The sequence below is a fragment of the Arachis stenosperma genome, chromosome 9 (assembly GCF_014773155.1).
Source record: "Arachis stenosperma cultivar V10309 chromosome 9, arast.V10309.gnm1.PFL2, whole genome shotgun sequence".
NCBI classification, from domain to species: Eukaryota; Viridiplantae; Streptophyta; class Magnoliopsida; order Fabales; family Fabaceae; genus Arachis; species Arachis stenosperma.
This window is the reverse complement of record NC_080385.1, coordinates 3,602,678-3,617,279: the sequence shown is the minus strand read 5'-3', so window position 1 is coordinate 3,617,279 and position 14,602 is coordinate 3,602,678. Positions and strand designations below refer to the sequence as shown.

Here is a 14,602-nt window from a genome sequence, read left to right as displayed (position 1 = left end):
TCTAATAATATATATATGGTGAACTCTACCATTCCCTCTCTAAAATAAAGGGTAAATTACCCCTTGTGGCATATACAGTGATTATTGATAAATTATCTTTCAACTAGAGTTCCAAAGTTCGAATAAAATCATCAAATTTAATTGCTATCTCTAATACGATCGCTAGAAAATCCTAAAAACGAGAGAGCTAAAAAACTGATAGAAATTTGTGATATATTAGTTAAAAATGATGATAATTGGTGCGTGAAAAAAGACACCAAGGTATTTTATTTTTTATTTTTTTTAATTGCTCTTAAATTATTTTTCAATCATTATTCAGATAATAAAAATCCTAAAATGATAATTATTGACTCATTATTTTTATGACTAACTAATATTTTGATTTGTGTTTGTTATATAGTTTTTTATTTGTGTTTATATAGTTATACAAGGCTATGAGGGTTGGTTATCTGAAGAGGAGTATCATTGTTGATCCGACTGAATTTTAAGAAAAATACTAGAAAAAAAATCTTAGGAAGGAGAGAGCTGAAAGCATATGAACAAGTTCAAAATCCTAACTTAATTAATTGGAAATGGTGATTAGATTTGAGAGGAATTATGATTTTAAAATTGAAAAAGTAGAGGTGTATTTGGTGGGAATTATAAAAATAACACTATTATCAAGTTTCAAGAGAAACATCACGTCAATTAAAAAGAAAAGAGAAGATAACGTAAATCTTGAAACTCTGATAGAAGAATAATTTATGAATAATCAGTGTATATGTTAAAGGAGTAATTTACCCTTTATTTTAGAAAGAGTAGGGTAGAATTCACCTATATATATACATCAAATATATGCAAACAAACTCGTTAAAATTATTTTGTAATAATATAGAAATCAAAATAGATTTACTCAAATAGAGAATAAAAAATAACTCATCGGATAAAAAAAAAAAAAAAAGAAGACATTTCATAATTTATATATTATCTTCATTGGTATTACTGTTACAAATACCCTTTTGATTATTATATATTTTATTTTTCTTCTACTTAAATTAATTAAGATTTAAAACCACAAATCATATTTAATTAAAGGAAAACCTAAATGTTATACATAGTTTCTCTTTTTCTTTTTCTGACAAATAAATCTTAACTTATAGTTTCTAAACATGGCATCTTTTTTGGGCACCAATAACACAGAAGTGGTATTTTGCATTAGACATTTTCCAAACATGAAAAAACAACCTTATGGAATATACATATATAGTGCTTTTGCTTTCAAATCTTGAGTCTCAGCTTAAAATTTGTTCTCATCACATTGTCAACAACGAAAAGAAAAAATAAAATAAAATAATAAATAAAAAGGAGAAACTTAAAACAAGAAACAAAATAAACATCCAGTCAAAATCAGTCAAAAACACTTTATCCTATTTTTTTCTTCATGCATGCATGATTAAGTAAAAGTGCATAATAATTGATGAATTAAAAGGGATTGGTAGATATCACTTAACTAGCTTCAATTCGAGCCTGTCGGAGAGAATTTTTTAACTTTCTAATTATTGTTTTGGATATTTTTTTAGTGGAAGACCAATGGTCAAAAGAAATATATATCTTTTACAAAATCCTTGTATATCATCACGTCTCATCTTCTATTGATTTTGGTCATACACAACATGTGGCATGTAGAATTAATTCCTTTTATTTTTTATTTAATGAAATTTGAGATAATACCACCTTTTTTTTTCTTTTTTCTTTTTCTTTTTCTTTTTCTTTTTTACTTTTGTTTTCTTTTTTATTTTCCTCCATATATTACGTTATCAACTTATCATCTTTCATTTTCGTTGATTTTATTGTGACGGAAAAAAACGCTCACTCATAGAAAAAGGCTCCTTTTTGAAAATTCGACTATTCAAAAAATTAAAGCTATATACAATTATGCATGCTTGAGCTAACAACTTCCGTGTGCAAATATATTTTGAGATTTGAATAAGTAATTATCTATCTCAAAATATTATTTATACACTTAAATCAATCATTATATATTTATGTATAAATATATATTATTTAATTTATTTTAAATATATATATTTTATATTTTAATATATATTTTATATTAATAACTGATTTTAATATATACATTACATAGTTATTATTTATCTATTTTATTTATTTTGAACTATTGCTTTATCAAACAATGCGTTTTGTTGAACAACTTGCATTGGAAATTTTTTAGATTTAAGTATTTTGTTAGTCTCTATATATAGTTTTATCAAATTTTTAATTAAATTTTTATATTTTTTTAATTAGAACTTTATACTATTTTTAATTTTATAATTAGATTCTTTTTATGTCAAACATGTTAAAAATTAACAGAGTTTTTTTTTTCTAAAATACATGCGATCAAAAATCTAATTAAAATTTTAATTATAAATACATTCAACTTGTGAAAAAATACTCAGATATACTAAGAAGGATCTAATTATAAAATTAAAAGTAGTATAAAGATTCAATTAAAAAAATATAAGATTTTAATTAAAAATTTAATAAAATTATAAAGACTAATAAAATGATTAAACTATTTTTTTCAATTATATATAGAATTTAATTTTAATTTATATAATTTTTAAAATTTATGAATTTAAATGACATTTTAAATAATATATTTAAATATTAATTATTTTTACTAATGTGATGATAACTAATTAGATTTTGATCAAAACTTCTATAAACTAAATCATGATTATAAGGTTTCAACGCAAATATACACACATATTAGACATATGCACAGCATGGACATAAAATTACAGAATTTAACTCCAAAAATATACATGCTAGCAGAACGTACAATACCATCATCATCATCATGAGTAGTTATCAAATTTAAAACTAGCTATTTGGCGTTTGGGGAATGTAATTTTCTTGTTGTTGCATTTCGTTCTTTTTGTTGTTTTTGGATCATAGTGCACAGAGTGTGTGATATTTTTGGTCGGTACTCGGTGATGATGTTTGTCTACAATTATACCAATGGTCCAATATATATATGTTAGAAGGTTTTTCTTTATTTCTTGAAATAAATTTTTAAGGTGAAATTCAATATTTATTAACATATTATACTATTTTTTTGACGTGGAAACATAAGAAGGTTTATTTAATCTTGAATAAATGATGATCTTCAATTTCTTTTAACATTAGGGAAATTTTGTTCTTAATTAAGTCAATGAGACCTTTCAAGACAAAGTTATTATTGTAAAAAAGTAAAATAATATATTTATGTGTATTTCATGTTTATACATAAACCAAGCTCCTAAGTCAAAATTACACACACTGTTTTACTCTCTACTAGATATATTTATAAAATGTACACTAGATATATTTTTTTTAGGAGAAAGTATTATTATTTTAGTTTTTAATATTTGGATTACGTTTTATTTTGGTCTCTAATATTTTAAATATTTTATTTTTAATTTTAAAAAAATTTTAAACGTTCTATTTTAATTTCAAAAAGTTTTGAATGGATTTAATATTGTCTAACTGTTAAATTTGATACGAACAATTCACCTATTAAAGAGTCAATAATGTTTGATGATTGATTATGGAGCATTGATGATTGATGGTTAAAATTTGGAATTTTGTACAATAAAAAGATGTTATAAAAAAATTTTGATTATATTTTGGTGATATGACTTAATCAATAATATTGTAACATCTACATCACTCGTTCTATTAATAATTCGCATCAAATTTAACGATAGATAACATTAAACCTATTTAAAAAATGGAAAAGTCTAGGGGGCCAGCAGTTTTATTGAATTTTGGCCAGCATGTAACCAGTAGAGGAAGGTGAGCCATTGGATGAAATTTCACACCAATCTCACACCATCAAATCATCATTGATGGCTAGTTGATGGCTAACAATCACAAAAATTGCTGGCCCCCTAGCATTACTCTTAAAAAATTTTAGAATAAAAATAAAATATTTATAATATTAAAAATAAAATTTAAACATCAAGACAAAAAAAATACTTTACCTTATTTTTATAGTTAACCGTGCTCCCAAGAGTCAACAAGGCAGTGAGTTCAGTTACAATAGTACATACACTAGATATTCATCTGATTGTTCGCATTGTTAGTAGCCAAACTAGTTATATTAGTTATGTAAAGTTAGTTAGAATTCTGTTTTCTGTTTGTGATGAATTGGCAAGTTAGTTACAGCTCCTTGCCTGTGAGTATAAGCTGAACTTCAGTTTCTCATTCCTCTCATAACTTTGTTACAAACTTACACAACTCACTACCATAACCCTCATGACCACTCATGCCTTTATAGGTAGCTTTTTTTTTTTTTTTTCCTTCAAACAACCATGCATATATAGGATTGCAAATTGGACTTGGCTATTGCAGAAAAATACATTATTATTATTATTATTATTATTATTATTATTATTATTATTATTATTATTAAATTGAAGGTGATGACTTAGTTAATATTTTTTATTGAATTTTTGCATTAAATTTTTTTATTTACTTTATACTAATTTTTTTATCTTTTGAGATTGATTAAAAATTAAATTTTAAATTTTTTAGACATAAAACTTCTAATACCATGTTATGATGATATTATTTAAAAAAAATTAAAATTAATAGAATGAAATATATAAATAGTTATATCTCTAATAACTAATTAATTAGTTGATGATATTGTTTACATAATTGACTAAAACTTTTAACATAATGATTAGGATTCTTTCCATAATTATTATCGATAATATTAGAGAGACAAAAAAAAAGTTAGAATTTATCTTATTTAATATTTATTAATTGTTGTAATAAGATAAGTTCTGTGTATTTTTTGTCTAATTTTTTTTATTATCAAATATTTTGAATAAAGAATATTAGGAAGCTAGCCGATTTTGTAATTTATAATCATCAATTAGTCATTATTAATATTTTTTAATGATATAAAATTATATTTAATATTGTAAAATTATTCATTTTTCTTTTACTGATTAAATACCAACTAAATTTTAATAAAAATGTTAGCTTTTAGACTTTTTCATTTCGAATTATTATTTATGTACCTCTAATCTCTATGATAGAGTTATATATATATGGATATAGTAGACTATAATAAAAATTGTAATTATAAAAAAATTTAGACGCATATTCCGTTTTAATAATGGATCACTTACTTACCAACTACCACTGCACTCAATTCTTTTTGTTGACTGTATAATAAGTATGTTTGTGCGTATTTAATAATTGTGCAAAATAAACATTTATCCAAGCAATGGTTCTGTGGAAAGTGGAAACTGCTGTTAATTATTATATAATATGTAGATGAAAAATTATATTTAATATTTTTTAATTTACATAAATTTTATAAAGATCTTTTTTTTATATTTTATTATGAATCACTTTACATAAAAAATAAATTTAATAGATAAAAATATAATATAAATAATTATATCTAACAATTTAAATCAATTGAAATATTAAATGTTCCTAACTTTTAGTTCAAGTTCAATTTTGTTCTCAATAATATTTAAAATATTTTAATTTTATTCGTAATATTTTTAAAGTGTTTCAGTTATATAATTATATTTTTATTGTTAAATTATTAATAGTGTTGTCACTTTTTTTTCTCAATTTTTTCTTTGTTGTATCCTCCACGCACCATTTCCAGTGCCATTGTCCCTGCTACCATTGTTGTTACCACTATTTTTTAATATAAAAATAAGAAAAAGAAAAAAAACGCATAAGAGAAGAAACAAAAAAATTAAGAAAAAGGATAAAAAATAGAAAAAAATATGTGTTTTCTTCAAAGATTTTTGTATTTGGTTTTATAAATTTTTTATATTTCTATTATTTTAAAACAAACTAGTAATAGTTTAATATTAAAAATTTAATTACAAAAATACCCCGTTCATTATTCAATATTATTTATCGTGTATATAAAAAATAATACTTTATATATCATTGTGCAAAAAAAGAAACATATATACTATAGTGCATTATTACTGTTCTAGAAAGAATTATGAATATATTAAGCTAATAAGTTTTTGTTTCCTTTGTATGAATTAATGGTTTGGTGTTATTATTTTAATGAGGCACTTAGATTCTGTTGTTTTGTTTGTTAAGCGAATTATTGGTGAAGGGAATAAATAAAGCATCTGACATTGATCTCCATACTTGTATGCCGTACCCCTAACCCTAGGTATAGTCCCAACAATCCCAATAAGGTTCGAACCCAAATTGAGGAACTAAGTCTCTCATATTAATTTATTTTATTTATTTATACCCTCAAAAAACCAAAGGCCACCACCACGCCAGCTTTTGCGTTTCCACACTTTAATTAATTTATTCATTAAAAAGGAATACTAAGCTATCATGGGTTGTTAATGTAGCAATAAAAGTTTGTCACATATTTTATAAAGGCGTGTATAGATTTTGTTTTTTTTTACTAGGCAATCACTTTGATTGTTTTTTTTTTTTCACGGTATCTCCCAACTCAACAGGTCAAAGACTAATTCATCGTAGATCTGAGTTAAGGGTCTGTAGCTGACCAATGAATTGCTGCATGCACAAGACAGGATTCGAATCTCCAACACTTATTTAAACGGACGAATGAGTTGACCACTCGACAAAGAATTAGAGAATAAATTATTTTTTATTGTTAATTATTGTATAATAGGTTTAATTTAATTATATATACATTTAATATATAATAATGATGATACTTTTAATCAATTAAACTCATTAAATTTGGAAAAGACTTTAATTATCTTAGAGCACCTATCTACCCGTTAAATATATCGTAAAATTGCATAAATATTTTTTAAATTTTATACTATTAAACTACCAATGATGTAATAAATTAATTAATAATTAACACTTAATTTAAATATTATACTTTATCGGATTATTCAAATGAAAATATATAATAAGATTTATTTCATGTATTAAATGTATGCATAATTAGACATATCATATAATAATACATGATAACATTTTATTATTATCCAAAATTTATTTGACAAATGATATATAAGTATTTCTATAAATAAATATATACACTGATTATTAAATCTTAAATAATAAAAGTATTTTAATTTGATATATGTTGTTGGTGAATTTTACTAATAATGAAGTCATGTAAACTTTTGTTAATGAAAAGATATAAAAATAAAAAAAGATGAAAGGGAATGGTGATGAGTCAATGAAAGTAAAGGAGAAAAGAAAAAGCAAGTTGTGCAAAGTTTCAGAGTCTATAAAATACATGAGAGCCTCAAAACTTTAGGTTCTTCATTGAATAGAGGGAGGGAGGTAGTAGCTACTAAGAAAGCAAAAAAACACAAGCTCTCAAACCTTTATTAGGCAAAGCCCTTGTTTGGGTGCACATACAAGGAAATAGCACAAAGGTGTGTCAAGAAAGATATCAACAAAGTAGAGAAGAAAAATTAAAGGAGAATAATAATTATTATTATTATCAAAGATTTTTAAAAATAGTTCATTATATCATCACATAGAAGAGTGAGAAGTGAAGCAAATGATGGCTGGGAACCCTAATAATTGGTGGAGCATGAATCCATCTTCTTTGATCCCTTATACTCAATATGTGCTTGGATCTTCTTCTTCTTCTTCTTCAATTCCTTTCAATCCTTTGGTGGCAGAAATTCCAGAACCTTCTCCTCAGTCTTGGAGCCAACTTCTTTTGTAAGATCTTTCTTTCAATCCTTTGTGCCTGTATCTTCTTCTTCGTCTTCGTCTTCGTCTTCGTTTTCTTCTTCTTATTATTATTATAATAACCATTGTTATTATATAGTTTGTAATATGGATTAGTCCAATGAATAGGTCTTTTTTTACTTGAGAAAATTACAAGATAATATTTTGAGATTAAAGATTATGTTAAAATATGTTAATAAACATGACTTTATTATCTTGATATTTTGAAATAAAATGAAGCTCAATCTTCACCTTTTTTCTTTTTATTTTTCTTTTTAAAGCAAGATGAACATTTAATTAATTATCAAAGGCCCTTTTATATTTGCTTTGATTTTTGCAGCACTGGGTTACCAGGAGAAGAAGAGAGGCTTGGATTCAATCATTTTCATCAATCAAAAAAGTTAGAAAACTGGGATGACCATAACATCCTCATCAACAACAACAACAATAATCAACACAACACAAGAGTTGGTCCTAATAATAATATGATTGTTGATGGAATAATAAAGCAAGAGGTTTCCCAAAGTGGCAACTTGTACGGCCAAGAGGAGTTTCATGCTTCTAATGGGTCAACTTGGTCAACACATATGGTTCCCATTAATTCTTCATCACCTAGGTCAAGTGTCACTACCAATAATAATAACAATAATAATTTATTGGATTTCTCTTATAACAAGGTTGATCATAGCAAGAACCAACTACCTTATGCCACACCTCAGGTATATAAAGATAAAAAGATTAGCTAGTACTAATCATTATTATTACTATTATTTTGCTAATAATTAGCATCTTAGTATATATACTTTAATTAAGTGTTGGAATTCTAATTTAGTCATGCATGTACTAATTTTTATCTTTTATATATATTAAATATTGTGAAAATTTACGTACAGTTATCTTTACATGAAGTTAAAAGTTAAGAATTGTTATATTATAATATAGTCAAATCTGTTAAATTATTTAACAGCACTTAATTATTAACTTCACGTAAAGACAATTGTATGTGAGTCTCCACATAATATTTAAATTAATTAATTTCTTTAATTTCCTCTTGTGCCCTAATAGTGTAATAGCACATCCAGTGCTGGAATTTGCAAGAAAGCTAAGGGTCAATCAACTTCAAGCTTACCACCATTGAAGGTTCTCTCTCTCTCTCTAAAACAAAAACATACATAGTTGGTGTATTTTTGTGTGTTGTCTTTTTTTGGTTTGTTTGTCTCTCTAAGACTGTAATATTCTTTCTGCTCAGCTGAAAACACATATCATTGTTAACAGGGAGCAAAAAAAAAAAAAAGAAGCATATCTATAAAAATAATTATGAATGAATTCATTTATGTCCTCATTCACTTCCATTTATGAAATCTGAAATTTTGTACTCATCATCAGGTGAGAAAGGAGAAGCTTGGTGATAGAATAACAGCACTTCACCAGCTAGTTTCCCCATTTGGAAAGGTATCAATAATAATATTAATAATTAATTCAATTATTGTTATCACACTCCATTAGCCATAAATGATAATGTCACACAATATCATGTTTAATTATTTACTTATATATTTATTATAAAAAAACATAATAAAATATAAATTTAATTTTAATATACTATCAGTGTAAAAATAATTATATTTAACATTGATGATATAAATGATCATTTAAAAAAACGAATGTAATTAAATAATTATATAAAATATTTTATATTTAATATATTTAAAATATTAATATTTTAATAATTTTAATTGATAATTTTAACTAATAAATATTATATATTTTTTATAATTAAAATTAACGGTTAAAATTATTAAAACATCGGGTATTCAGTACATTTAAACTATTGTATGTATTTGGTTACAGTGTTTACTAGCTAGTCCATCCCCATGAATAGTTATTTTCCAGCTTTGTATGATCCAATATCCAATAATCCACACTTTAGGTCTTTATTAATATGATCTTTTTGTGATTGATTTTAAGCAAAAAAAGAGAAAAAAAAAAAAAGAGAAAGAAAAGAAAGGTGAAAAGAAAGATGACCGGGCCTTGTGGTATGTGTTTAACTTTTGCAGACTGACACAGCTTCTGTGTTGTTAGAAGCCATTGGATATATTAGATTCCTTCAGAGTCAAATTGAGGTGATGTTTCTCTCTACACACTCACTCACTCACTCATTCATCTGCAACTGCAAGCTATTCATCAGTGTCAGTAGTGTTAATTAGAGCATGCACTTAAAGTACTGTTACCACCCATATCATCTTTCTCCATCTCACAATTCAAAAACATTCTTTAGCCATGCAAGTTATCAATTTTTAATTTACACACTCATCTTATAGCTTTTTTTATTAATAATATTTTTTTTAAAAATAATTTTAAATTGATTTAATTATTTTGTTAACTTTTATAATTTTATCAAATTTTTAATTAACTTCTTATATTTTTTTATTCCTACACTGCTTTTAATTTTATAATTACGTTATTTTAATATTAAAAATGTTAAAATTAACATAATATTTTTACCAAAATACATGCGGTCAAAGATTTAATTAAGCTTTTAATTATAAATACCTTTAATTTGCAAAAAAATATTTAATTAACTCTAATATTTTTTACACTATGAAGGACTTAATTACAAAATTAAAGCAACGTAAGAATCTAACTGAAAAAAAATATAAGAACCTAATTAAAAATTTAATAAAACTATAAAGACCAACAAAGTGATTAAACCTTTAAAATTCTATTTGTAATGTTCTTATATAAGTTAATTATAAATTAGGAAGAATTTTAAATATTTTTAAAATATCGGTGTTTTGATGATTTTAATTATAAATATATATAATATATATAAATTAAAATTAATAATTAAAATTATTGAAATATTAATATTTCAAGAATATTTATTTTTTTATAAGTTATATAATATTTCAAGATTAAAAGAATGTTTGAACATAATGCCACTCATTAGAAAGGTTTATTAATTATTGTTATTTGCAATAATGATGTGATTTATTAATTTTTAATTTATTTTTTCACTCACTTGGTGCAGGCACTTAGTTCTCCTTACTTAGGAAATGGATCAAAAAACATGAGGAGTCAACAGTATGTAAGTACCAATTTTACAATTCAATATAACAAATTATACATGTGTTAAACATATAATTAAATATAGTAAGGGAGAGCTATATACTAATGTGAATCTTTTTTTTTTTTAATCTTGATTTGATAATGTATGTTAACGAAAATATTTGGTAATAAAAAAAAATCAGGTAAAAACAGTCATAACTTGTCTTATTTAGTATTCATTAATTGTCACGACAATTAATGAATATTAAATAAGACAAGTTCTGGCTATTTTTTTTTTTATCTTCCTAACATTACCCGTATGTCAGTTTGAATTATTAGATGATAAAAAGGGAAGAAAGTATATGAACATTAAAAGTATGGTATTATATATATAATGTCCAAATAATTTATAAACACTAACTTTTTCCAAAGCCTCTTTTTCTCTTCAAACTCTCACGCGTTTGAGAGAAGGACAAAAATATCCATATTGTATGTTATGTAACTAGAACAGGGACAGTTCCATATAATTGAAGGAAAAGTTCCCACTTTTTAATTTTTTAATTTTTTAATTTTTTTTAATTTTTTATTTTATCAAACAATCAGGTACATGGAGAAAGAAATTCTGTATTTCCTGAGGACCCCGGTCAGGTATGCATGCTTTATTGGATCCATCAACTTTTTTCATTATAATTAAATTAATTATTAGGAGGCTCATAATGCAATATTATTCTAATTAATTATTTAATTAATTAAACCCTAGAGAAAGAAGAAAGGATAGAATTGAAAAATGACATGGTTTCTCAGCTTTTTAAAACACCCTTTTAAAGCTACTAGTGAAAAGCATAATGTGAGGCTACATTGCTATTAAGTCAAAAAGTGAAATTACTAATTAAACTTTTTTTAAATTAATATATTTTTTTATTCCTATCTAGCTGTTGAATGATACTGGCCTGAAAAGAAAGGCAGCTTCAAGCCAGGTATTCTTTCTTTCTTTTCATACAAAGCTGTCTCATGATAAGTTTAGTATATTCTCCCTTCATTGACTCATTCTTATTTTTGGGTGTTTTATAAGTGTGAATTCTTCAACCTAATCATTATTTTCTTTTGATAAACTCAGCCTAATCATTATCATTGTGTATCAAGTTAAGAAGCATTTTAAGCTTTTTTCATTACTTAATGATGAAGATAACATATTAAATTCAAGTACATGTTATTTATTTCTTTCTTCAATCCCGGGGAAAAACCAAGGGCTATTAGCATCTTATTCATTCTAAAGTTATCAAAAAAAAAAAATCTTATAAATTAAATACTACAAAATTTGGTTTTGGTTTTTATGATTTTTTTATGACAATGTTAGTCCAAACATTTTCGGAAGAAAAAGTTTACGGGCCAGCAACTTTATTAAATTTTGGCCAGCATATGTAATCAGTAAAAGAAAAATGAGTAATTTCACATTATTGGATGAAATCTCACACCATTAAAAACATCATTGATAACTACTTAATGACAACAAATCACAAAAGTTGTTAACCCTAACATTCTTCTTTCCAGAAATATGTTATTTAAAAAATTAGTTTTATGATAGTTAGGAAACCATATTATCATAAATACTCTTTAGGAATTAAATTAAAATATTTTTAAATAAAGTTTAATTACTCTATTAATCTCTATAATTTCACTGAATTTATAATTAGGTCTTTGCACTTTTTTCTTTTTAAGTAGGTCCCAACACTATTTTTAGTTTTGTAATTAAGTTATTTTTATGTCAAAAATATTAAAATTAATGAAATATTTCTCCCAAAACATGTGATCAAAGATTTATTTAGGTTTTTAATTATAGATACTTCTAATTTACGAAAAATATTTAATTAATTCTAATAATTTTTATACTAAAAAATATCTCATTATAAAATTAAAAGTAATATAAGGACCCAATTGAATAAAAAAAAATACATGAACCTAATTAAAAATTTGGTGAAACTATAGAGATTAATAGAGTAATTAAACCTTTAAATTATAAATTTAATTATTTAAAAAATAAAATTATTTTAGAAATAATTGAAATGTTTAGACTAAAAATTGAAATTCTTTAATGTAAGAAAAAAAATTATTTAAACCTATTAATTAATTAATTTTATTTATGAAAAAAAATTCAGGATTCAAAAGATAACAAGGCAAAGGATTTGAGGAGTAGAGGATTGTGCTTGGTACCTGTGTCCTTCACTCAACATGTTGGAAATGAAAATGGAGCTGATTTCTGGGCACCTGCATATGGTAGTGGATTCTAATTAACATGTATGAGTATGAATCCTTTTTTGGTAAACAAATTAAAATGTGACAATATATAACATCTTGAGCAGTCAATCTGTAACAATGAGAGAAGGTTGATTCCTCACGATGCTATATGGCATTAATTATTTATGATAATTAAAAAAAAGAAGTGTCCATAGTGTATTGTCACTAATCTAATTATTAGGATATATTAATTATTAAGTTGTTTGAGACGTCAAAACTATTTTAGCTATTGTAATTTAATTTTAATTATATATTCTTAATTACTATGCATTTTCTACTGATGAGGTAGTATACTAGTATACCTTCTTTAATTGATTCGGAAGGAGGATTATGTTTGTATGTACGATGCAAGATTATCATTAATATTGATATTTAATAAAATTAAGAAAAGAAAAGATGAATAATTTTTATTATTTTATGTTATTGTTGTTGTTGTATAGGAGAGAATAATACTACCTATTTATACTAATTACTAAATTAATTTTAAATTTTAAAATTAGTTAAAACAATTAAAATCTTTAAGGTAGCATTTGTTTTGAAATAGACTAGTATTAAAATTTTTGTCTCTATCTCCTAAAATTTTAGTATTTCAGTATTTCTAAAAAGTGGAAAAATAAAGGACTAAAATTTTTAGAGATAGAGACTGAAACTTTAATAACATTTTATACCTAAAATATATTCATTTCAATTAATTAATTTCAATTTTAATCTTTGTATAAATTAAATTAGAATTTCATTTTTGTTTCAATTTCTGTCTTCCATTTTGCACCAAACACTGAAATTTATTTCGATCTCTATCTCTTAATCTCTATCTCTCAGTCTTAGTCTTTTCATCTCTCTACCAAACGCTATCTAAATGATTCTGTTAGAAAAAGATAAATATAACTAACTTAAAAATAAATAAATATAACAAATTTTATTTCTAAAAAAAAGATAAGATAACAGATAAAAATAACATAAGAATTTAATAATATTTGTGAAAAGAAGTTTTATACTACTACTATTCATAATTATATTTAAATTTGATCTAATCAGACGGTTAAAAAAAATTAATGAACAATTTGTCACTTTGTCAGTGAGTGAGTGACTGGTTTAATTAGATGCGTTTCTTTTAAAGCAAGTTACTAAGATACAAAATTCAAACTAAATCAAGATATATTTTGATATTGTAAATTTATGTTCTACGATACTATAGAGATAGAAATATAGATAACCTTAATATCGAATTACAATTTCAATATTTGTACCGTTTTAAACAACTTTATACAACAATTAATTTTGTATTTTTAAGGAATTAAAATTAAATTTGGTTATTTAAATTCGATTTGGAATTGTTTCTATTTGTTTATAAGTTGATATCTTTTGGTAATTTTCTCTTAATTATTTATCTTAATCTATCTTATCTTCTTTCGTATCTAAATATCTATTTCATAATCAGTTATAAACACATAATATATATACGACATAATCTAAAAAATAAACTCAGAAAAACTTTAGAAGTACATACACTAATCTCTTCACCCCGCCATAACTAAAAGGTCTTCTTTGCTGCTGCTGCTGC

General features: G+C 24.1%; 1 protein-coding gene across 2 annotated transcripts; it reads left to right on the top strand.

Moving 5' to 3' along the window:
• Positions 1-7,291: 7,291 nt before the first annotated feature.
• Positions 7,292-13,412, top strand: LOC130947767 (transcription factor bHLH68-like). Of its 2 annotated transcripts, XM_057876468.1 has the most exons (9): positions 7,292-7,689; positions 8,039-8,417; positions 8,764-8,838; positions 9,085-9,150; positions 9,756-9,821; positions 10,730-10,786; positions 11,350-11,394; positions 11,679-11,723; positions 12,903-13,412. In XM_057876468.1, exons 1-9 carry the CDS (start codon positions 7,523-7,525, stop codon positions 13,032-13,034), a joined length of 1,032 nt encoding a protein of 343 aa, XP_057732451.1. In that variant the 5' UTR covers positions 7,292-7,522; the 3' UTR covers positions 13,035-13,412. The 2 variants fall into 2 exon arrangements, with proteins under 2 accessions (XP_057732451.1, XP_057732452.1); XM_057876469.1 differs by lacking the exon at positions 9,756-9,821.
• The last annotated feature ends 1,190 nt before the right edge of the window (positions 13,413-14,602 follow it).

What these genes read in the sequence shown, in the direction of transcription:
- LOC130947767 (XM_057876468.1), top strand. Translation starts at nt 7,523, where the DNA reads ATGATGGCTGGGAACCCTAATAATTGGTGGAGCATGAATCCATCTTCT. An exon ending in TCTTGGAGCCAACTTCTTTT is followed by an intron (nt 7,690 to 8,038) that starts GTAAGATCTTTC and finishes TGATTTTTGCAG; the next exon opens with CACTGGGTTACCAGGAGAAG. An exon ending in ACATGAGGAGTCAACAGTAT is followed by an intron (nt 10,787 to 11,349) that starts GTAAGTACCAAT and finishes TCAAACAATCAG; the next exon opens with GTACATGGAGAAAGAAATTC.